The following is a 24,393-nucleotide window of genomic DNA, read 5'->3' on the forward strand; positions in this document are numbered from 1 at the left end:
TAAGCTCAAAAGACCAAAAATAAGGTCTACTACATGCATGGGGCTCTCATGGCCATAGAGTTGGCGTCTTTATGCCATGAGAACCCTCCAAGGTTCCAGATCTGAAGCTTTTACCCTATATTACACTCTACAATCCGAAAAGGTTTGGAAATGCCCCCAAAGATGTCAAGATTCAAGCCCCAAAGTAGATCTAACAAATAAGAAGTCAAGGGAGGAGCTCTTTACCTCAAATAACTGGAAATGCAATCAAAACTCTAGATCCACTGACTTGATTCTTGATTCACCAAGCTTTCCCTTCCTCCTTCTAACTTCTTATCACAAGGAAAGGAAATAGCTCAAGGACACTCACAGCTTGGTTAGGGTTTCGAGAACAGAGCTTGAAGGTGATGGAGGTTGGGGTGGAAGCCCCATAAGGCGTTTAAATAGGGTGCAAATCCTCCAATTTAGGGTTTCACTCAGACAGCTCCTACTCGCCGAGTCGGTCTTCCAACTCGTCGAGTAGGTCACTTAGTCCCCCGACCCGGAGTCGATCCTACTCGACGAGTTGGGCCACCAACTCGCTGAGTCCAAAGGTAAAATATGAAGTTTGCTTGAGTTAAATGCGTACCTGAGACCGGGTGTTACAATACTATTGTGTTATGTTTTGGTGCAAAATAACAAAAAATTAAGAGATCTTATTTGTACCCGTTTTATTTATTGGGCTTGACACCCTAATATATACATAATGAAAATAATGCATCATATTTGTTGAAATGCCCTATGAAGATATGGTCCTTAAACTCCCCTAATGCTTAATGGACTAACATTAAGTCAAGAATTTGCAATTTTGGTTTATGTAATAAAAATAATTAGTTATTCGTCAAGACTACAATGCTATTTACTTATTATGTGGTCAACTTTTATTTTTATAACTGATATTCTTCGTTTAAAAAGATATAATATAACAAAAATAAGTATGGAAAACAAACTAATTTCAATTACATATATATATATATATATATAATGAAATACAATACACTCTAACACAATACACTTTCAAACATAAATGTAAACCCCGACCCTGACGAAATAGAATACACTCTAAAACGTAAACATAAACCCCATAAATCTTGAACCCAAACAAAATAGAATACACTCTAAAACATATACATAAACCCCGTAAAGCCTAATAATTAAGTGATTGATCGTAAGTATGTTATATGTGCCTTTATAGTACACATTTACGTTATTCCGTAGTAGCTCCCATACGTCTAAAGTACAAGGAATTGAAAAAAGTACCATTTGACATGACACATTTTTAGATTTTTTCCTGGTAAGCAACTGACTTCTTTTTTATTCTTTCTTCGACTATTACTTGTTTGTGTCCCCACAACGGAACATATATATATGATGTTAACTGAAGTACAAACGCTTAAAAGATGCATTTCTACCCTAGTTTTGTAGGTCAATTAATTCAAAGAAAGGTTTCTTTGATAAGATTTGAGATTTCAAGTCACAAAAATCCCATTGCTGAGCATGCTGTCATGCACATTCCAAACTTGCACATATGTAAATCCTCCCAATCTTAATTTGTTTCATCAAAAAAAGAAAAATAATTAAAGTTGAAACCACTAATATCTTCTTTTTTGTCTTCATCTTGAACATCAAAACCAAAAATCTAAACAAAAAGCAAGTAAAAGAATATGATAAGACAAGAAGAAGAACATTAAAACTATATAAGATTTTTCAGGAGGGTAACTAATTATCCCAAATGATTTACATCAATACCACAAATCCCGGTATAATTCCATTTAACAAAAAATAAAAACTCAAAAGGGAAAAAGATTATTATACCTACTTCTCTCTTCAGCAAAAAAAATTTAATAAATTAGAAATTAGAATATCCCTTTATCACTAAAGAACAAAATATTCAAAAACCACCTCCAATCTCCAATCCCCAACTTCCAAAACCCCTACAACTCCATCTTCACCACCGATCTCGGAGAAGAATATTCCGGCGAATACTCCGGCGAACATTCCGGCGACCCATACTTCAACCAATCCTTAGCACAAATAAGCGCCTCAACTGTCGAAGGTCTTAACGAACTTCTATATCTATCCATCTTCCTACATCTCATATCAAACACCGATTCCTTTCCAACCGTAGACACCGGAATACACAAAATATCCGATGCCATTTTCGACAATGTCGGGTACTTTTTCCGGTTCAATTTCCACCACCCCAACACATCGAATTCCTGCATCCGGGGTAACACCGATTCCTCCAAGTACTGATCCAATTCCGGTTTCATATTTCCATGACTCGTGATTCCGGAGATGTAAACTTCGAAATCCGAAAGCTCATCACTTGTCGATAAAAAAATCTCGTTTTCATCGACTTCGGTTTTCAATATCTCGCAATGAAGTCTCGTTTCTTCTTCGAATCCTTCGTTTCCATTAACAACAAAAGTTGGAGGTGGAAGCATTTGAACAACATAATCAAGGAAAAGCTCGTAGACTCCATCATTCACTGTTTTGATCCAATCAGCAGCTGCGTATTCTCCATAGATTCTTGAGAAACTGAACTCCACAAGCTTCATTTTAAATCGAGGATCCATGACAACAGCAATTGAGAACACGAGAAACGAATCTTTCCAGTATCTATTGAATCTTTCATACATTGGTGTGATTAAATTTCTTACAAATAAATCATCACTCAATGTTCCATTTTTAAGCTCGAGTTGTAGCTTCCATACTTCATGGAAGAAAGCGTTTGAAGTCGGATACGTGGGACCCGTTAAGATATTAGCAGCATCGATCAAAAGTTTCAAGAATGTACAGAGGATTTCGAGTTCTTTCCATTCGTTCATTGTGAGGGTAATTTGGTAATTTGGGTCGTAGGCGTCTAAACAAGAGAACACTTCTTTTAATTCACACGCAGCGATTAGCATATGATAAGTTGTGTTCCATTGATTTTGGTCATCAAGAACGAGAGATTTTGTGCTTGGGACTTGAAGTTTTAGTTTAAGACCATTAAATGTTTCTTGGGTACCCTCGAGTAAGACAACATACTTTACACTCTCGCGAACTTTTTTAACAGTTTCCGATAATGCCCCTAGGGAATCTTGAGCGAGTTGACACAACACACGCGCGTAACAGCTCCCAATCAAGAGTTTTCCATTAAGAATCAAAGGGTTTTTTTCGGAAAGTAAACGTTTCATATTCTTTCTCACCTCTTTATTTGCAAAAGATTCATCAAGAGTTATAGCAAATAACTTGTTTTCAAGATTCCAATCTGAAATACACGAAAGAATCGCATGGTTAAAAGCCGATTCTGATTCTGGAAATGGCAACAACACGATTCCAAGGATCCTTCGATGGAGTTTCCAATCATCATCAATGAATTGACCTGTTATGAAAGCATACCCTACACTTTGATCTGTTGACCACATATCTAACGAAAGGTTGACTCTTCCATTGACACTGTTTACAAGATTCAAAAGGGTTTCTTTTTCTCTCTTGTATAACTCTACACATTCTTTTTCGATACCATCCAGGGGTATTTTTGGGAATTGAGGTTGAAGGGCTCTTACAGAGTTTAAAAAGGCAGGGCATTCCACTATGGTAAGAGGGTATTCATGCATTATAATCATCTTGGCTATATCATGTCTGCATCGATTATGGTAAAAAGAGATGCTATTTGATGTGGTTTTATGGCGTTTTCTTGGAAGATCGTTGACTACTTGACTTTCAGTAAGGGTGAGAGGGGTCAATGACAAGAGTTGACCATCTTGCCGATTAGTGCGGCCCACAGGGCAGATTCCCAATGCAATGTGGCGTTTGAGGTGGCTTGTGCCAGCTAACTTTGAGCCTGTGATATAAGAGAATACCTTTTTGCATTGCATACAACGGGCTTTTGTACATTCAGCATTAATGGTTTCTATTGTGAAGTGTTCCCAAACTATGGATTTCTTTCTTCTTCTTTTACTATTCATTTCTGCATCCGCATTTGGGGGTTCAGCATTGTTTGTAGGGTTAGCCATGTATATATAGTAAGTTCTGCAATATACGAAAAGTATATATAATATATTATACGCATTCATGGGATTTATTAATGGGGAGACATGGAAAAGCGGAAATAATCTGAAAATAGAACAGGAAAGATAACATGATGAATGTTTAGATTGTTATGTTTTTTACTTGTGATTCTTTCTTTGTTTGCAAGATTGGTTTTTTATTGTTTATTAATTAGAATATGTGTGTGATATGGCATATGAGTTATGCATAAATAATCACTACAGTTGATCCTACTGAACAATCGTAAATGATCAGATAATCACTTAATTGACTGAATATAATCTTGAACCTAAAGCTTATCAGTTATCACTTAGAAGTAATAAGTAAATGCTTAAGTAGAGTTCAATTTGAAGTCTGGAAAAATCAACATTGACAAACCCCTAAAACATCAGAAGGATGATTTTTCATTATGTCAATAGTAAGGGCACAATGGTTAGAGATGAATTCAGAACGATAGGCAAGGGCAAATTAAACAAAACCCTGCATAGACAAGAACTGAAAAGAAAGGTTTCTTCATGAAAGCATCAATCATGGAGGCAAAACAAGACAATGGGAACAACAACAGCAGCACGATAACAAATATGCACATTCTGCAATCTGCGTAGATCAACAACCAACAAACGAATAGGGAGAAAATCACACAACAAATCCTCCAGATACATGACATGATCAATGAAAATGAAAGAAAAAAAAATCTAATTCACTTGTTATGTATGTAAAATTAAGCGCTTTATGACGACTATACAACGAAAAGAAATATAAAATCAAGGAAGGCAACCAACATGTCGATCATGATCAAAACATGTCTCGATAACAAAACAATCCGTACACAGAAGCAATCATCCAAAAGGGTTTAAGTTTTGACATTAGCATGCACGATTTTAGTCGAATAAAACTAACCGTTGAGGCGGCAGCGATCGATAAAAAGAGGTTAAACAGTCGCGCTTGAGAAATCTTCCAAAAATTTTGAAGCTAGGGTTTAAGGTCTTCGATTTATATAGTATTTTCCTGAAAGAATTAATAATAATCAGAAATAAAAAACAAAAAAACTCCGGAGGTTTTTGGAGGTTGAAGAAGATCGAAAGGATGATGGGCTTACAGTTTTTGGGGGCTGCGCTTAAACCCTAGTAGTCCAAAGGCCTTATTTCATAGGTCCATTTATATTACTTGGCGCCGATAGATCTCAGCCCACCGCCCTTGATTTCATTCAATCTCAGCCGTTCAAAAACTTTGACCTTACACCTTTGAATTATTAGTATTATTTTTTGGGTTAGGGTGTGTTTGGAATTATTTTTAAACATCAAAAGTTCTTTTTGGAGAATGACTTTTTGCAAATGAGCTCTTTAAAATGTGTTTGCATTAGTAAAAGTATTTTTGTGTTAACTTTTACATGTAAAGTCACAAAAAATCAGATTTTTGTGACTTTTTGAAACTCCTTATTTTCCTCTATACAAAAGTCATTTTCAAAAGATTTTTTCTATTATTCAAACATCTTTTGTAATTTTTTTTACTTTTTGAAAAAATTAGAAGGCAAAAATCATTCTAAAAGTAACACCAGACATCCCCTTAGACCAGAGGGAGTGGATGCGGTCTAGGCTGCACATCATCACGCACATCACCCCCTGGGTGCGGTCTAGGCCGCACTGCGCCCTTCCAGGGTGCACTCCCCTTTCTCTCTCTCCTCTTTTACTTGCTCTCTCTCTCCTCTCTCAACCAATCATTTTTTTCTCTTTTGTAACCGTTTTCCCACTCTCACCTTGTGGTTTCAAATTGATAAAATGGGAAAAAAAAAAATATGAGTTGGCATCTACGTGGCATAGGAGGGAGTGCGGTTTCAGTGACACCACTCCCTCCAGCCTTAGTATATGTCAATGACTTTATTGTTAAAAAAAAAGTGTTAGCTAAATAAGTTAGACTTGTATTTTTTTAAGTTTTAATCATTTAAAAAGAATCTTGAATTATAAAGTGAAAGAGTTCGAAGGTCTAACCATATGAAGGATTTGTTTATAAATTACTAATTAGCATACTCATAGGAATCTAATTATTGTTTTGATTCATTCACTTGAAAATAAAATGTTTTTAATTTATATATCTTTAATCTTAATTGAAAAAAGAATCATAATAAATGTATAAAAGTCAAAAGCACGTTGTTAAGTGCGTTGATCAAAAACACAAGTAAAAATATCAAATCCCATAAACAATTTGCCTCAATGAAATAACTTCTTGTATTATAAGGTTTTGTTTGTAACATAAGATCATATTTGACTTGACTAGGCATGAAGATACTATACTGGTTTGTAACGGGTTAAAGGGGCATAACTAGATCTAAATCTATTTACGATGACGAAGATAAAGAAAACATTCAATTCTTTTAAGCGGAGATCGAGAATGAATCAATGGCATGTATTACTATACATCTTTCTAATAACACAAAAAGTCAGAATATGTATCATAAATATTGATTTTTGTTTCGGTCCAATTCTTGTTAATCACAATACATGTTATTTTTTGTTTTAGTCATGTGTGACAGATCAAGCCAAGGGTTTATAGGCCTAACCATGAGAAATACTAGGTATGATGTATATGTTTATGGTTATGGATTGATGGTGATATTAATATTAGATCGTTGAGATGTAAGGTTGTTTAAGGAAAGTAAATACATTATCATGCAATTAATGTGTTACTTTATTCGACAAAAACATTATATTGTTGCTATAATGGATTGATAGCTTGCTCGTGTGTTTAGGTGCATGTTTATCTTATGTGGCATGATCAATTTATATGTGTTTTCGGATTCTCATATGTCAACAACGATGATTATATTTTTAAATTGCAATCAAATAACATTAACATATATTTGACATATTAAGTATGTATTATCGTTGCGTTGGATTTTTTTGTGAAACAATACCTAATTCTGCAATCAAGAAATTAAGGAGTCTAAATGCATTCTCTTAACCTAAGGAGAAAACTCTTTCTATTGGGGGTCGGTTGACTTTGTTGAAGTTCTTTGCTCTTTACCGATTTATTATGTGTCTTTGTTAAATGCAATGTTGCAATTGGTGTTTTGAATAAGTTAGAGTTCTTTAAAAGCAAGTTATTCTTAGGTGCTGAGATGGAAGAAAATAAAATGTATTGGGTGAGTTGGGAGAAAGTGATGACTTTTAAAAAGAAGGGTGGTCTTGGAGTTAGTAGTTTTTTTGCGCTTAATGGATCACTTGTGTTTAAATGGATCCGGGGATTTCGGGCTAATCAGGATGCTCTGTGGGTTCGGGTGGTAAAGTCGATTCTTGATGTGCATGGGTTTCTTAGTCGTGTTCCTCCGGGTTATAAAACTTCTACATGTATTCACATTATCGATGCTATTACTTATCTTCGGGAGAATGGAGTTGACCTTATGTCTTTTGTAAAAAGAAAGTCGATAACGATGTTTCTACTCTTTGAATAACAGGTATGGCTTGGTGATGAGACTTTTAGATATAAGTTCCCAAGATTGTTTCGATTTATAGTAAGCAAGTTTTCAATGTGTTGTGAGATGAGAGGGTTAGAAACAAGAAGAGACAGAAATTTTGATGTAACAATGATGTTACAAGTGGGTTGGGAGGGATTGACTCCACCAGTAGGTGTGAACGGAGTCGCATAATTTTCTCAACGAGTTAAGGGTTGCATATCCGGCTACACCGCCCTGTTGTTGGGCTGTACAACCAAATTCTTAAATGTTTATTTTTAAAAAGAAAATAGATAAATAAATTGAATGGGTTAAAAAAATATTAAAATGAGTTTCCACGTGTTGTAGTTAGGACGGATGAAAAAAGAGAGAAAAATTATTGTTACAGTTATGTGAATTGAGAATAATGAAAGAAGCATATTCACCTTAAGAGATATCCAACCATGAAGACATGAATACAAACAAACCATGAAGACATGAATACAAACACAAAAGATTACAATTACTTGAAGATACAAAAGAAACATTTGGTGTTGAAAGTACAAATTAACATAAAGGAATTATTGTTATAACTTGGTATATTTGGTCTACAAAAGACATTCACGTCTTGTCAATGTTGACAATAATGTATTATAAACATTGTATGCACCTTCCTTTTCATTTAATATTTGCATGTCTTTCCTCAAGCATATTTAGAGCATCCACAACGGCGAGTTCAATAAAGGAGTTGAATGAGGTGGCACGTCTAGTTATCATTCCATAGAGTAAACTCTATCATAGTTAGATGTCATCTTGGCATTCAATGGATTTGGAGTTCAACGGTCATCGAACTATTCAATGAGAAAAATGAAAGTTTTTTATTGTTAAAACTATACTATAAATTAGCTTTTGTAGTTTTCTAATGAATTTTGTAGAGATTGAGGGTAAGAAAGGTATCAAAGGCATAATGTCCTTTAAATATGGTCCAAACCCTAAAAATTAGGGTTTGGGACCTTCATGAGTACGTCATGTGTACCACTAGAGTACACCCAACGTACTCAAAGGAACCTCGTCATCCACTTAATGAGTTACATATGGCATACCTACTAGGGGTGCGCTTGCGTAAGGACCAAATTGCAACTTTTTTAAACTTTAAGTTAAAATGGAAAATTACCTGGAACATGGATGTTACACCTACGGATGCCCTTACAACAACAAATGATTAATTTTGTTTGTTATGGCTTCTTGGTTCCATAAATAAATGTAACACTATAAAATTTGGACATGAAATGGAGAGCAAATAAATGTAACACTATAACATTTGGACATGCAATGGTGAACGGTGACTATGATGAGTTAGTCCATGTGTGCCACTTCAAAGGTGACAACACACTCATTAAGTAATCAAACTAGTGACTATATGAAGAGTGTTGAAACATGGGAAATGAGAAAAAAAAAAACATAATTAGCCAAAACCAACTCCTATATTCTTTTGCAAAGTTTGTCGTTTTAACAAGTAAATATTTTGCACATTTAAATGTATTTTGTTGCTTTTTTAGAAAGTGTTACATATTATAAACATGTCATGCCATGTGTGAATGCATTATAAGGAGAATAAGAAAATGATTATTTGTCGCTAAACATTGATATTAAGTGTTGGTTTTAGTTTCCAAATGAATTTGTATTTGACTTGTTAGTTTTTTAGTATTAACAGTGTAGTCTCTTATGTATTAGTAACAAAGTTAAACCTTTGTTAGTATTTTAGAGTTTTAGACTATTTCCAACCTTACCAAGTTCCCATCATTGTTTGCACAAAATATATATAAAAACATGGCAAATGGTTATGTATCTTCAAAATGGTTTAAAATTATATTAGATTTCAGGTTAAAAAAAATAAATTATAGCTATACAATTAAATTAACTTGAAATACATAGATTTATAATGTTTTGGCAACAGGCTTAGATAGCTTTAACTTTTAGTTTCTAAAAAAAAAAACTCGATTTAAACAAAAATTTTGCTTGAAAATACAAACTTTTAGCTTTTTGTTTAAATTTTAAATAAATAACTTCAAATCTAAAAACTAGTTTATGTAACGTTTAAAAAGAACTATTTAGTTTTTTCATCAATTTATAGAATTGTCCTTAGTAGTTTTTTCATCAATTTACAGGAATTGTCCTTAATAAAATTAATACATTCTATTTTAATCGTCATTTTATATATTTTAAAAACTTATATAATAAATAAAAACTATACTTTTCACAACTCTTACTATTAACTTTCATTTAGTTTTGATAAAAAAAAAAAAGAAAAAAAAAATTCTTAAACTCCAAACGATCACAAATGGCACACGAAAGTAAAAACTGATAAATTATATATAAGTAGAACAATTATATAACTTGGTTTTATTACATCTACTAAACAAAATCAATATGGTGTTGCGATAGAAAATAACATCACTATCCAAACGAAGAGACAGCTGCGATTTTTTAAATTTAAATTTTTTATTTTTATTTTTAAAAAGGAGTCCAAGAACACGATGAGTGATGTATCTTTCTACGATTACGGTTCTTCTGATCCGGCGATCTCCGGTTCCCTCTATGGAGATTCACTTTCTCGGTTGGCAGCCGCAGTTGAGCATGATGATGGGCTTTATTGCATCAGGCCGCCGGAGCACCGCCATGACGGCACTTCTCCTCTTCCTCTAGGCATGGACTGGAGTTTCGCCCCTCTTATTTGGGTACTTCGATGCCTCTGTGCATTTCAACAAGTTTATCATGTTTTCGATGATTCCAATTCCAATTCTAAACCTAAAAATTTCATTCATAGAACTAGAAATAAGAAATCTCTATGCAGGAAGGCAGAAACTCTGTTTGGCCACATGATTTACACAAAGGATGGAGTTACTGTGTCACAATTCCTTCCTTGATCAGTGGCATACCGACTGCTGGCTCTTCGGACGCTGTGGTATGTCTTTTTGATTATCAGTTAATGAAATACGAATCCAAGTAATTTAACATGTAATTAGCTAGTTTCTTACTGTATCTATGTGATAATTTCATGAATTTATGACGTGATACATGTTGATTTTTTATGTTCTTCATGCAGTTTTATGGTGTTAAAGTTGGTATACAATCACCAGAAGGAATCACCACAACTCGAACAGTTCCAAGAAGATTTAACGAGTTCTTAAACCTATATTCTGAGGTTCTTCAAGAATTTATTATCTTTTTGGTTTCCAAAAATTATCATTTTTCTAATATTTCATTTCTTTTTACAGCTGAGAAAGGGATATCCTAAGAAAAATTTGCCCCGACCTCCCCCAAAGAGGTTTGTGAAAGCAAAAAGCAAGAAAGTTTTGGTAGATGTAAGCTCTTTTTTCACAAGTTTTTGCATCCTTTTTTTTATTTATATAAATAAACTCATAAGATTTGTTATATGATTCTTAATGTTTTATTAGAGAATTTGTGCTTTGGAGTGTTGGATGACAAAACTATTGTCAGATATTGATGTGTCCAGAAGTGCTCCTGTGGCAATCTTTTTGGAGTTAGAAGCAGCTGCAAGAGAAGGCATGTTTCTCTTTCTATTTCTTTTAACTATTAAATAATAAATTTAATATTTTATATAATTGTATAAACTATTCGATTGGTATTTCAGCATGCAATGAGTTGAATCAGAATGATCCTGCTGACATGGACAATAGTTCTTCCTATGAAACATCTGATCTTACTTCTTCAACTCTCGAAAAGGAAAATTCTGATGAACTTAATTCAATCAAGAAACATTTCACTGATGCTTCAAATGTAAATACAAATCATGATGATGATGATGAAAGAGATTCCAATTCGGGGTTAAAAAGTGAACAAAATGGTGTAAACATTGAAGATCTGATTAGAAGATTAAATGAAGAAACTGTTGCAAGACAATACTTCACAACAAAAGTCAAAGATTTGGAAATGGAACTTGAAACGAGAATTCAAAGCAACAAAAACATGGAAGAGCTTCGAAGAAAGTGTATGGAATTGGATTTGAGATTGACAATTGAACAGGTAAATTTACTTTTTAGACCTTTTTGTAAACATGGCAAATAATGTATTGGAAATAATATAATACATATTAGGAGGCTAGAGCATATGCAGAATCAATGAAAGAAACCATGATCCAAAAGAATGAAATGTTGATGAAAGAGATTGAGATTTTGAGGAAAGAGAAAGAAGAGATGGAATTGAAAGTTAAATCTTTTAGTAAAATTTCAGAAGATAAATTAATGGTGGATACTTGTGTATCACTATCAGATACCATTGATGTGTTGGAAACATCCGATACCCAAATTGGTCTTATACTTGCAGGAGAGGTAACTAAATTTACACTTTTGGCCTAAGTTTTAATTTTTGTTACGAATTTGGTACGCGTTTTAAATATTGTTATGGATACGGGTATTTAACAGGCAGGGGTTGTTGGTGAAGATGGTGACAACGGTAATGAAGATGATGATGATGATGAGTTGAGGAAGTTGTTAGGTGATATTTTAATTGAGAATGCAAAGTTGAGAGAACAAGTGAATTCTGTGATTAGTCATGCTCTTAGTAAACCTGTTAAATGAAATAACGATAATGTAATCTACACTTACTATTGAAAATACTTGTGGAGATATGTAAAGGAATGTAATAATATATTTAGTTGAGCAGCTTGTGGAAAATCTTAAAACGAAAATCATTTACATCTTTGGACCACTTTTGCATACACATGGTTATTGGCAAAACACAAGAATGTAGTTTATGATCTATCATTTTATCGATTTAATAACAACTTATTTTTCACGGCGTTGTTATCAATATAAAAGTTCAAGAAAAAAACGTAACATTGTTATTAATTTGTTCATTTTGCGTACGATCCTACATTTGATTGTAGGGAAAATTTAGGGTTTGTGGTGGAGATCTGGATACCAACTTGGATCGTGATATCACTTTCCGAATTGATATTTCTATCATATGCCTGGGTTACAAGAAATTCAGCCTAGGATAATCTAAGTGGACACTTACGTTTATAGGCACAGAAAACGTAAGACAATAAGCTAGAGGATTCTGTGAAAGTATGATGAAAAACGAGAGCTTAAGATCGTAACCCTCTTCTGTAGAGGAAGAGTTGTTTATATATTAAACAATATTAGAGTTTCATTAGGGTTGGGTCGTCATTAGTTGTTTTGGAAGCAAGTAATGTTATTCTGGATTTAATGAGGATTTAAGGTTACCAAAACTAACGAGTTTCATTAGTTTTACCATAATCATCGTCATTAGGGACCCCAGCCAGGGGCTCTGCCCCTTGGACTCTGCTAGGGGCGTTGCCCCTTTGGAAACCCCGGACCCGGGGCGCTGCCCTCGGACCCCCAACTAGTCGTCGAACCGGCTTCTAATTCGATCTTATACATGCGTGCACTCCGTACATATATTAAAGTACAAATTATGAAGCTCCTTAGCTCACATGTTAGTTCCAATTACTTAAAATGCCATGGTGGCACTAAAATCACCAACATTGATGACTCCGAGTTACATCAACTTGCTCCAAATGATCAACTGATCCTTAAGGGTTTACTAACTAGTCACATTGAGCAACATTCCTTTTTGTTACATTTCAACAAACATCATAGAAGTTGTATTTCGTGTTTCTTGCTTACAAAATTATTACTGCAATATTGTTCAAAATACGAATTATGAGCCAAACACTAGGTGTCCTATTTCAAGTGTTATTTCTTACTCACGTAGTTTATCACCTAAATATCAAGCTTATACTTCAGCATTATCCACACAATACGAGTGAAAATTTTATAATGAAACTTTCTAATCCTTAGAATGGAAAGAGGCTATGAATGAAGAATTAAAAGTAGCTTTAGAGTTAAATAATTAATACTTATAAAAATGGGTGTTAAGGGATTTAATCAACAAAAAACGTGTTAGAATTTTTGGATACTTTTTCACCGGTAGTTAAATTCGTCACAATTAAATTGTTTTTAGCATTATTAACACAAAATTCATGGCCTTTGTTGCATCTTGATGTGAATAATGCCTTCTAAATGTGGAGAGGGGGGAGAGGATAGTAAATCCATTTTTTTCTCCAAAGCAGTTGCCCATCGTCCTAAAGAAGTGAGACGTGGGAGAGAATATATATATATATATATATATATATATATATATATATATATATATATATATATATATATATATATAAACCATAATCATCGTGTAATTTAAATCGGCATCTTTTGATTCTCATGATTTAGGCCATGAAAATTGAGATGGAAAAATAAGAGTGAAGAAACCTAAATTCATTGGAAAGCGGTGTTGATGTCACCGATGAGACCAAAAAGGCTTTTGGTCTTTGGATAAAAAATAAGGTTGGGGTTCAATCATATTTCATTTTCACCTTTCAAAACCTAGGAAATGGTCACTCCTTACTTCACCAAACATTAAGATATTGTATTGAGAGAGAGAGAGAGAGAGAGAGAGAGAGAGAGAGAGAGAGAGAGAGAGATCTGCATGCTGAAACACTTCACTCTCACCGCACCCAGGGTGTGGTATTCCTACTTGTGGTGAAACGACCACCTCACCCCATCACACTGTACGATGGAATACACCTCGTAGCCTAAAGCAAAACGGATAAATGGTATCCAGCGGTGGGTCGTGGATGGAGGTTGTCATGCTTTCAATGAATTAGTTTAAAAAATATATTTATTCATAGATATGATTTTAGGTGTTGCTTCCCTATTTGAGGACAAGGGTTCAAATCCCTTCTAGGACATATGTGGAAATATAAGTAATTTATGAGTAAATTAAATTTTCTGTTTAAAAAAACTTACAAAACGAGAATAATGTTACCCTTTTAAAGGGATGTTTGATTTCGGTCCGGACGTTTTTGTCTGACTCTGGTCAACATGTTTGATAATTGATAGAGAAAATTCTACATTTGATTCGGTCTGAGAATGTCTGTACACTCTTCTTTTCCCTTCTTTGTCATTCTCCTCTCTTTCCAAATGCTTTCTTCCTTTAGCTCGCACCTCTTTCATGTTGTTTGGACCAAACATACACTTGAACCTCCACCATTATCACCACATACCCTTCACCGCTGCCGTTTCCATTCTCCAAAAAAAAACATATCCCTATTCATAACCTAACTCAAAGAGCCACACCTAACATCAGCATTTATACTACCACCGATCAACCTTCATCACAACTTCACAAACCCACATCTACAATTTGAAAAAAAGATAAAAAAGATTAAAAAAAAGGCCTGCAATTTGAAGGCGAGGGATAGAAAATCAAGTATATGTGATTGATTTAGAGAGAAAAGAGAGGCTACAATTTTATTTTTTCCTTGGTAGGTTGTGATCGTCGAGTTTGAAAATGAAAATAACGAGAGGCAACAAGGAAACAAATGGAGTTTTCTTCTTATTTTACTAGATGTACATTTGTTCAAGAAGTGATGCACTTTGTGGGTGGTTTTGACTTTAACCACATCGTCAATCGTCAACACCAAGGTTGTTAAAATCTCGATTTTGATCTTACGATTTTAAGATCATATAGGTGAAAAACGATCCTGATCACACTACGATTCTGATCTCACCTCTTATAGTTTTATTATATAGCCCGAGTATAAAAAAATCGACTATTTAACTTGAAATCAAACATCACAAGTGGCAAAAAGTCTTCCAGAGCATCACTGTTTTATCAATTCATCTCGAGTTAGATAGAACACACCCATAATAATCTTATGTCTTACTTGGACATGATCAAAATGATCTTATTTCTAAATAAAATGTTTTATTCTTAATGTTATAGTTTGTAGCAACCAAAAATATAGGTGATGCTTAAGAAGTTAAAGTTGATTACACTATCTTACGAACAAATTTGAATATGAGTTCATTTTGATATAATCTTTTGATACCGATCAAATCTTACGATCACGATTTTGCAAAATCTAAAACGATTTCAAATAAGATCTCGATTTTGACAACCTTAGTCAACATGTTAGGCGTGTCAAACCCAAAAAATAATAGGGGTACAATAGACTCCAAATACACTGCTTTAATGCACTAAAAAGTAGTACAAAGCAAGCAGGGTCGAACCACATAGACACGGGACAAAAGTCTATACCTTTTTGCACAAGGTACTTTGGTCACAAATGGGGGTTTGTTTGCAAAAGTAAATAACTAAATAACAATCTACTTTAAAAGCATGCACAAAATGAAATAGATTTGTAAAAAATTGATTGAATGGTTCTAGTTCTAGTTCTCAATGTTGTTGTTCAACTTGATTATGACTTGATGTAATTCAAGATTGCTATTCTATTGTTGGTACTGAAAGATATTAACACGCTCTAATAACTCTCGCTTGTCAAATTATCTAACCAAAACACGCTCTTTGATTAGACCTAGCTTTACTAATTCAATCTAAACACGCTCTTAGATTGTATTGAAAAACTGCATTAAGTTTTGTACAAGCTTCCCAACAATGTTCATTTCTTCTCATACGCTCGGAAGTGTGAAAACATGTGATATATGTTTTACAATAAGAAAACTTATTGCTTGTTACCAATTATTAACTCAATAGAACGATTAGGTGCCCTAAAAGTTAATTAACTGCACAAAAATTCAATTCATGAAAGTGGCCAATCAAACACAAATCAAATTCAAGGATTCTAGTTTAAACAAAAACATAATCACTAGAATAGAATCACAAATCAAACATCAAATCATATGCTTCAAGTCAAGCAATCAACATGTTTTGAACAAGAACTAGAAACTAGGGTTTCTTAGCCACACATGGCTAAGAACAAATCAAACAATAATAAGATGGAATTGGAATGTTTAATCCTTACAAAAGTGAAATCCAAATGTTTGCAATGATTAAGTCTTCTCAAAAGCTCCAAGAATTCTCCCAAAATTGCCCTGGATCGCCCGAAACTACTCCCAAAACCGTTTCTCCTTCAAGATGACGTCTCCTCCTCTTTTATTAAATTTCACGTGACTTGCCATAAGGCCATGCGTTTTTGGCATGGCCATGCCTTTTGCCCATGTGTTTTTGGCATGGCCATTTGTCTTGACCATGTGTTTTTGGCATGACCCATGTTTTTTGCTAAAATTCCAAAAAGTCTTCACTGTTGGCTCCATCTTCATGTTTTCTGCCATGGAATGACCGGTTCATCTTCTCTTCATGTTCCAAAGCTCTACGCTCCAAGCATCCAAGCATCCATGCATCCAAGCTCCACGTTCCATGCTCCATAATGCCTGCAAAATAAATCAAAAATAGTGAAGTACCAGGCATTCTTAATGAAATATGTAATTGCCCTAATAATCAACTAAATGCAAGAATTATGAAGTAGAATGCTATAAAAAGACGGAAATAAACATGCAAAATAGGTGCATAAAATGCACCTATCACAACACCATGTTAAATTCATTATCCAAAAAAAATTCTATTTATCAAAGTATTTTATTACTAGTTTATAACTCGTGGGAACCACGGTTATAAAATTAATTAAACTTTAATAGTTCAAATTTAAAATTATTAATAATTTATTTTAAATAAATTATTAATTAAGAGGTTTTTCTTAGCTATATAAAATTATAATCATTGATTTAAATAAATATATAAAGTTATATCACTTTGTAATTTGTAATAATTTTATTTTAATTTTTATTCTAATGTTGTTAATTTAATGTAATTAGAATAAGAAATTTAAATTTTGAAATTTGAAATGGAGAATCAATATGTTGATAAATGGTATGATTAATTATAAGACATAATAAGTTGAAACATGAAAAAAGAAAAATAAAATTTGCATTAATTATGAGGCTTAATATGATGACACATGTCAAAAAAAAATTAAAAACTACTTTTTTATTAGAATATATGGAGATGGAGATTATTATAAAAAACAAAATCACGTTAAGAAACCGTATTTCATATTTATTTATTAAATCTGAAAAACGAAATCAATGTGGTCTTTCAATCTAAACTAATCAACCCCCCCCCCCCTTCGGCGCATTCCAATAGACCAATACTATTTGACCATTCTTCAGTGAGAGAGCAGGAGGAAACAGTAAGCTTCTTACACCATTGCAGTCGGGCGTAATCGGCGAAACGAAGACGGCAGCTACGAAATTGTTAAAAAGGAGTCCAAGATCACCATGAGTATGTACGGATACGATGTATCTTTCTACGATTACGGTTTTTCTGATCCGGCGATCAACGGTTCAATCTATGGAAATTCGATTTCTCGGATGGCACCCGCAACTGATTATGATGATGATATCTATGTCAGAAGAAGGCCGCCGCCACGGCCGAGGCAGAGGTCCCCAAGCAAAACCCCTAGCAGCCCGCCGAAGCACCGCCATGACGGCACTTCTCCTCTTCCTTTAGGCATGGACTGGAGTCTACCTCCTCTGAATTGGGTATGATTATCATTTACCCCCTCTCTCAGATAGCTATGCTCATGTATTTATATGCGTCTCTGTAATTTTCTCATGCTTTGAAATCCATTGAGCTTCTGTTGAATTTTCGAAATTTCAATTCCAGTTAAAAACCTCTAAATTTCATTCATAGAACTAGAAATCTGTATGCAGGAAGGCAGAAACTCTGTTTGGCCTCATGATTTACACAAAGGATGGAGTTACTGTGTCACAATTCCTTCTTTGAGTAGCGAAGCGTCTGCTGGCTCTTCTGTGGTATGCCTTTCTGATTATTAATCAACGAAATACGAATCCAAGTGATTTAACAACATTGGAATCTTATCATAACATGTACTTAGCTAGTTTCTTAGTGTATCTATGTGATTGAATTTATGATGTGATACATGTTGATGTTTATGTTCTTCATGCAGTTTTATGGTGTTAAAGTTGGTATACAATCACCAGAAGGAATCACCACAACTCGAACAGTTCCAAGAAGATTTAACGACTTCTTGAACCTATATTCTGAGGTTCTTCAAGAATTTATTATCTTTTTGGTTTCCAAACATTATCATTTTCTAATATGTCATTTCTTTTTGCAGCTCAAAAAGGAATTTCCTAAGAAAAGTTTGCCCCCACATCCCCCAAAGAGTCTTTTGAAAACAAGAAGCAAGAAAGTTTTGGTAAATGTATGTTCTTTCTTCACAAGTTTTTCAATCCTGTTTTTTATAAATCTATGAGATTTGTTACATTATATCCTTAATTGGTTTAAATTGTTACAGCGAATGTGTGCTTTGGAGGGTTGGATGACAAAGCTATTGTCTGATATTGATGTTTCTAGAACTGCTCATGTGGCTATATTTTTGGAGTTAGAAGCAGCTGCAAGGGAAGGTATTTTTCTATTTCTTTTTAAGGGCAATTTCATTTAATAGTAATCAAGTTTTACATTTGTTCCACATAGCTACCTTAAACATTTTTTAAGAAGTATAATGACACTATAATCACTGTACCTTTCATTTTTGTTCCTTTCTTATGAAAATCTATACTCTTTTGTTTCATTTTTGTGAAAATTTCAATCGTGTTTTACCTTCCAGCAGTTATTTGTTAAATCTTTACTTAGATGTATTTATTCAATTTTCCTTAAAAATGGCAGGATAATAGTTGTCTTTAAGATTTATATCTTGTTGCTTGTAGAATATTTTATTATTATGTAAATCTAATATTATTTAGCTAGTATTGATATAAGTGTTTTTTTTTTTCATTAATACATATGATGAATTGAAAATATGTACAAGTGTAATATTCACTCTATTAAACATAATAAACATTTTAAAATGGATTAACTACAAACGATTATTGAATATTGATTATACACTTTCTCTTCTTTTAAGTATAAAATTAGCTATAAGTGCTACAAAACTCAAGTGATTTTACTTATTTGTATAATAAACTACTTTATTTGTATTTCAGCATGTTGTGAGTTGAATCAGAATGAATATGCTGACATGGACAATAATTGTGCCCATGAAACATCTGATCATAGTGCTCCTGAAGAGGAAAACTATGATGAAATTACCATAGAAAATGTATCTGAGAGAGGTATTAATAATTCAATTGGAGAAAATATCATCGATATGGAAGAGCTTCAAACAAAGTGTAGAGAATTGGAGTTGAGAGTGACAACTGAACAGGTATAAGTATTTATTTATTTTTGTCACATGAACCTTTTTTTTTCTGTAATTTTCATGGTGAATAATGTGTTGGAAATAATATACATATTAGGAGGCTAGAGCATATGCAGAATCAATGAAAGAAACCATGATCCAAAAGAATGAAATGTTGATGAAAGAGATTGAGATTTTGAGGAAAGAGAAAGATGAGGTGGAATTGAAGTCAAAATCAGATATTGAGGAAGTCAACTCTCTTATAACATCACATTCAGAACTAAAGGAGGAACTTAACAAATGTCTGGAAGAAAAAGTTGAATTAGAGGTAACTTTTAGTATATGGATTTTTTTCTTTCTTCTTTTATGCAAACAATGTTTTCATAACATAAAAGAATTGCAATTTTGTGTTTAACAAATGGTGTTTGAAGGAATTAATAATCATTATATGAATTTGTTATATAAAATTTCTTGTGCATTATATGGATGTAAACCAGAAGGAGAAGCAAAAATGGGAAGATGGAAATGCTTCTAAAGCGACATTTTTGAATGAATGTGAAATTCTTTGCAATCGGCTTCAAGAATGTAGTGCCAAATTTCTTGTTGAAGATGATAAATTGATAATGAATGCTTCTTCATCAAATGTCATTGATGTGTTGGAAATATCTGATACTCAAATCGATCTTTTACTTGAAGAGGTAAATGTTCAGGGTTCCATTAAGTCATTCTATCCAGATTAAGTAAAAAAAAAACAGCATGTATAGCTGTGTAGGTGAAGTACTTAATACATTAAGCCTGTTAAGTATTCTTGTATCTGATGATTTTAACAGGTACAAGTGGTTGGTGAAAATTGTGCAAATGAAGATGATGATTTAAGGAAGTTGTTTGGTAATATTTTAATTGAGAATGCAAAGTTGAGAAAACAAATCAACTCCATCACCCGTCATGCTATGAGTAAAAAGCATGGGAATACTCTCGAGGACAATGTTGAAGAATGACATAATGATGTAATAATGCATAAAGACTCTTGTGAGATATGTAAACGAATGTAATAATATTTACTATTTAGTTGAGCTCATGTTGATCCATGATCATTAAGGTAATGAAAAAGGTTATGTTAATACTACTACTTAATAGTATAAATAAGGCCATGAGTTATTTAAAGCATGGTTGTTAAGATCTTGATGTGGACCATTACATCTCATCCTACAAGTGAAAAATTATATCGCTGTTTATAAACATCTATCTGAAGCAAGTATACATGTACTGAGATCTTAAAATCCGGACTAGGATCTTAAGATCTTTAACTGATCAAATCCTGCCTTTTTAGTATTTGTTATATAGTCGAGTCTAAAAAATTCTCACATACAACTTGAAATCGAGCATTGTATGTTGCAAGCAACAAAAAGTTTCGTTAAGTGTCATCATTTTATCATTGAATTAGGTAGGACGTCATGATACTTATATTATTCTTTTTAGGATCTTATGTTATATTATTCTTTTTAGGATCTTATGTCTTTAGTTGTATATTTATATATGATCACACATTTTTTTTTCTCTTTTTATGTGTTTGATGTTTTTCCCCTAATTTTGTGGTTTATAGCAATAAGAATTATGATCCATGCTTAAAAAGGTAAAATTAATTCCAACAACAATATATTGATTTTTTTTCTTTGAAATGACAAATCTAATTTACTCATAAACTACTAAAATCCACCTATGTTCATAATGAAACTTCACTCTTAGCCTCAAAAAGTAAGGACATCATTGGATACCACTAGACTATCATAGAAACTTCACTCTTAGCCTCAAAAAGTAAGGACATCATTGGATACCACTAGACTATAAGTCCTTAGGTATCAAAAACCAAGACATTTATTATTATTATAGTAACTGTAATAACAAACTAAAATTTATAATAATCATAATAACTACTTTATAATCAATATTATGGTTTAACTATTTTATGAAATAAATAAATTGTTAAATAAACAAAATAGTAAAAGTGTTGTTTTCTGTATTTTATATTGATATCAAAACCAAATAATTGAAAGAAAAAAAAAACGGTTAAAAATATAACGATTTAACAACTAAAAAAACTAACTAATCTTGCTAACAAACTGCATAAATTCAAAAGGTGACAAATGATTAAAAAAAACATGTATATCATAAACACATTCATGGTACTTACAAAGGGTGAGCAACATGCTCTCTCAAAAGATTAAAAAAAAAAAAAAAAAAAAAAAAAAAAAACTCAAATTTCTTAACAATCAATTGCCTCCTATAGGACTTTAGCCTGAAATAACAATTACACTATAAAATAAAAGATTTAAGAGAATAATTAATTAATTAATTAAAAGATTTACTTATTATTTATCTCCAGCTCCTCCAAACATGCCCATCATATCCTTATTCGAACCCATTTGCTTCATCAAATTTTGCAATCCACCCATTCCTCCAATTTGCTTTAGCATTTGTGGAGGAAGAACTTTACTCATATGTTGTGCATTCATGTTTCTAGACAAAGCACTCATTTCCCCTTTTTTAGGAATCTTAAGTCCTTTCATTTTGCTCCAAATCTTTGCAAGTCTTTTATATTCTTCCAACATCTCCATCACTTCCCTCACTTGTCTACCCGATCCCCTCCCTATCCTCATCATTCTTGACTCGTTCATCAGCTTCGGATTCATGCTATCCAACTCTACAAAATCAAATCCCACAAATTAATTATTTAATTTTAATGTTTAAAAAATATTTATATTTCCACCTTCATCAGTCATTGAGTCCATCATTGTCATGTATCGTTTGATTTTTGCTTGACTTTCCTTCTCTTGACCCTTTGGCATTAACTCTGAACTAAACCCCGGAAGCATTGAGAAAACCTATGATTTTAAAAAATTATGTTTAATCAAAGGGTATTATAGTCTATTTACTAAATACAAAAGATGAACCTGGCCGATGGGACCCATTTTGAGAATATTATGAAACTGTTCATACATAATCCTTAATGTGAAATTTCCTTCTGAAAGCTTCTGTAGAAGCTCCGGTTGTTGATCCATTGGAACAATATCATGAATCTTGTCCATGAATCCAGACCAATCACCCATTCCTAATAATAAATTCAAATTTTGAAAATATAATTTAATTACATATTCACATGGAATGGAAATATAAATATAAGAAGAAAATATCAGAACCTAAAAGACGGCTGACAAATGGTTTAACATCAAAAACTTCAAATTCATCCATATGTTCTCCAGTTCCAATAAAAATTACTGGACTTTTTGTTGCTGCAACTCTGAGAAACAAGAAAAAATTTGTAAGATAATGGAATGGAATGGAATGTACGATTCCATTCCTTCCTTCAATTCCATCATATACCAAAATGACACTTACGCGCTAAGAGCTCCACCTCCCTTTGCATGTCCATCCATTTTAGTAACAATTACAGCTCCAACAGCAACACTTTGTTTAAAAGCTTGAGCTTGGTCAAATGCAGCTTGACCAATGCTACTATCCATCACAAATATAACAAGATCTGGTTTCTATAACATTTACAAATACCATTTTTTATCATTTTCTAATAGGAAATTAAATTTATAAAGTAATAATCAATTTGAGTAATAACATACTGTTGCTTCTGAAACTTGACGCATCTCTTCAAAAAGAGCCACTTCTTGTTTATGTCTACCACTGGTATCAACAATAATAAGATCACAGTTTTCTTTCTTGAATCTTTCTACACCTTCCACAGCAATTTTCACAGGGTCTGACTCCATATAGCTGTTGAAAAATGGTAATCAAGAATCTGATAGTAAGTAACTGGAAATATGTTTAGGATACTATGGATGCAAATGTACCTTCCATAGAAAGGAATTTTAGCTTTTGTTGCATTTTGCTTCAATTGATCAAAAGCACCAGCCCTGAATGTATCTGCACAAACTAAAGCTGGTTTCCAACCTTTCTTCTGGTGGTAATAAGCGTATTTTGTACAAGTTGTAGTTTTTCCAGAACCTAAAATCATTCCGAATTTGTAAGAATGTAATTTGAGAAGAATTAGTATAAGATTTACGATCATAATAATACCTTGTAGACCAACAAACATGACGACACTTGGTTTGCCTTTTTTGGGTGTGAAAGAAGGTTTTCCAGGATCCAACATCTTGCAAAGCTCATTGAATATAGCCTAAGGTAAGAAGAGAATGCTCAATTCTTCATCGGTAGACTAAAAATTCAGGCGTTACTTCTCAATTTTGAAACCAGGAAGACGAAGTCAAACACACGCTTACCTGTTGGATGATTTTGCGCTTGTTATGACCTGCCGCGAGATCATCGAGATTGACGATCTTCTTAATATTGGTTTGCATTTCACGAACGAGCTTGAACTGAACATCGGACTGAAGAAGAGCGCGAGTGATTTCATTTAAGCAATCATTAAGAACCTTCTCATCGATGATCGTGGCGTTGCTCATCTGCTGGAGAGCACGTGAAATGCTCCCCCCTAGCTCCGCCAACACCATCTTCGATTATGTTATTAACAACGAAAAATGTATGTTTTAGATTAGAGGGGATTCTGTCGGAAAACCTGACAATTATGCTACCAATTGAATGTACGAAATTTGGGGAAAGGGATAGGGTTTCAAATTTAGGGTTTGGAAGGACGTAAAGGGGGATAAGACGAAGAGAACCCGGCTTTCACCGGCGGGTTAACTGCGGCGGGAGGATGGGTAATTAGGAATCAAGATTCATGTTTTGTTTGCCACCGGAATCAAGATTTTTTATTTTTTTTTATTTATTTTTTTAT

General features: G+C 33.3%; 4 protein-coding genes across 7 annotated transcripts; 2 read left to right on the plus strand and 2 right to left on the minus strand.

Annotated features, from left to right (window-relative positions):
• Positions 1–1,686: 1,686 nt before the first annotated feature.
• On the minus strand, positions 1,687–5,176 carry LOC145102754 (zinc finger BED domain-containing protein DAYSLEEPER-like). The gene is made up of 3 exons (XM_079040222.1): positions 5,156–5,176; positions 4,957–5,064; positions 1,687–4,038 (listed from the first exon to the last, which is right to left on the minus strand). Exon 3 carries the CDS (start codon positions 4,020–4,022, stop codon positions 1,953–1,955), a length of 2,070 nt encoding a protein of 689 aa, XP_078896348.1. The 5' UTR covers positions 4,023–4,038; positions 4,957–5,064; positions 5,156–5,176; the 3' UTR covers positions 1,687–1,952.
• A 4,731-nt stretch (positions 5,177–9,907) lies between these two features.
• On the plus strand, positions 9,908–12,171 carry LOC145102755 (PX domain-containing protein EREX-like). Of its 3 annotated transcripts, none has more exons than XM_079040223.1 (8): positions 9,908–10,221; positions 10,338–10,448; positions 10,590–10,688; positions 10,762–10,848; positions 10,942–11,050; positions 11,139–11,530; positions 11,602–11,835; positions 11,929–12,171. In XM_079040223.1, exons 1-8 carry the CDS (start codon positions 10,021–10,023, stop codon positions 12,082–12,084), a joined length of 1,389 nt encoding a protein of 462 aa, XP_078896349.1. In that variant the 5' UTR covers positions 9,908–10,020; the 3' UTR covers positions 12,085–12,171. The 3 variants fall into 3 exon arrangements, with proteins under 3 accessions (XP_078896349.1, XP_078896352.1, XP_078896351.1); XM_079040226.1 differs by having other exon boundaries at positions 11,777–11,835; XM_079040225.1 differs by having other exon boundaries at positions 10,083–10,221; positions 10,311–10,448.
• Positions 12,172–17,506: 5,335 nt separating this feature from the next.
• LOC145102756 (PX domain-containing protein EREX-like) lies at positions 17,507–20,715 on the plus strand. Its single transcript, XM_079040227.1, has 9 exons — positions 17,507–17,928; positions 18,100–18,201; positions 18,357–18,455; positions 18,528–18,614; positions 18,708–18,816; positions 19,396–19,616; positions 19,708–19,917; positions 20,087–20,287; positions 20,420–20,715. Exons 1-9 carry the CDS (start codon positions 17,665–17,667, stop codon positions 20,585–20,587), a joined length of 1,461 nt encoding a protein of 486 aa, XP_078896353.1. The 5' UTR covers positions 17,507–17,664; the 3' UTR covers positions 20,588–20,715.
• A 1,019-nt stretch (positions 20,716–21,734) lies between these two features.
• LOC145102757 (signal recognition particle subunit SRP54 2) lies at positions 21,735–24,354 on the minus strand. 2 transcript variants are annotated; one of them, XM_079040228.1, is made up of 9 exons: positions 23,879–24,354; positions 23,676–23,775; positions 23,450–23,603; positions 23,222–23,372; positions 22,986–23,134; positions 22,787–22,887; positions 22,541–22,698; positions 22,357–22,471; positions 21,735–22,290 (listed from the first exon to the last, which is right to left on the minus strand). In XM_079040228.1, the coding sequence occupies exons 1-9, from the start codon at positions 24,107–24,109 to the stop codon at positions 21,959–21,961; spliced, it is 1,491 nt and encodes a 496-aa protein (XP_078896354.1). In that variant the 5' UTR covers positions 24,110–24,354; the 3' UTR covers positions 21,735–21,958. The 2 variants fall into 2 exon arrangements, with proteins under 2 accessions (XP_078896354.1, XP_078896355.1); XM_079040229.1 differs by having other exon boundaries at positions 23,676–23,814; positions 23,879–24,011.
• Between the last annotated feature and the right edge of the window lie 39 nt (positions 24,355–24,393).

This window comes from Lactuca serriola, chromosome 4, assembly GCF_051521515.1.
Source record: "Lactuca serriola cultivar US96UC23 chromosome 4, Lser_US96UC23_V15, whole genome shotgun sequence".
NCBI classification, from domain to species: domain Eukaryota; kingdom Viridiplantae; phylum Streptophyta; class Magnoliopsida; order Asterales; family Asteraceae; genus Lactuca; species Lactuca serriola.

What these genes read in the sequence shown, in the direction of transcription:
- LOC145102754 (XM_079040222.1), bottom strand. Translation starts at nt 4,022, where the DNA reads ATGGCTAACCCTACAAACAATGCTGAACCCCCAAATGCGGATGCAGAA.
- LOC145102755 (XM_079040223.1), top strand. Translation starts at nt 10,021, where the DNA reads ATGAGTGATGTATCTTTCTACGATTACGGTTCTTCTGATCCGGCGATC. An exon ending in TCTTAAACCTATATTCTGAG is followed by an intron (nt 10,689 to 10,761) that starts GTTCTTCAAGAA and finishes TTCTTTTTACAG; the next exon opens with CTGAGAAAGGGATATCCTAA. An exon ending in TGAGATTGACAATTGAACAG is followed by an intron (nt 11,531 to 11,601) that starts GTAAATTTACTT and finishes AATACATATTAG; the next exon opens with GAGGCTAGAGCATATGCAGA.
- LOC145102756 (XM_079040227.1), top strand. Translation starts at nt 17,665, where the DNA reads ATGAGTATGTACGGATACGATGTATCTTTCTACGATTACGGTTTTTCT. An exon ending in CGTCTGCTGGCTCTTCTGTG is followed by an intron (nt 18,202 to 18,356) that starts GTATGCCTTTCT and finishes TTCTTCATGCAG; the next exon opens with TTTTATGGTGTTAAAGTTGG. An exon ending in TCTTGAACCTATATTCTGAG is followed by an intron (nt 18,456 to 18,527) that starts GTTCTTCAAGAA and finishes TTCTTTTTGCAG; the next exon opens with CTCAAAAAGGAATTTCCTAA.
- LOC145102757 (XM_079040228.1), bottom strand. Translation starts at nt 24,109, where the DNA reads ATGGTGTTGGCGGAGCTAGGGGGGAGCATTTCACGTGCTCTCCAGCAG. An exon ending in CATGTTTGTTGGTCTACAAG is followed by an intron (nt 23,604 to 23,675) that starts GTATTATTATGA and finishes GAATGATTTTAG; the next exon opens with GTTCTGGAAAAACTACAACT. An exon ending in AAATGGGTCCCATCGGCCAG is followed by an intron (nt 22,472 to 22,540) that starts GTTCATCTTTTG and finishes TTAAAATCATAG; the next exon opens with GTTTTCTCAATGCTTCCGGG.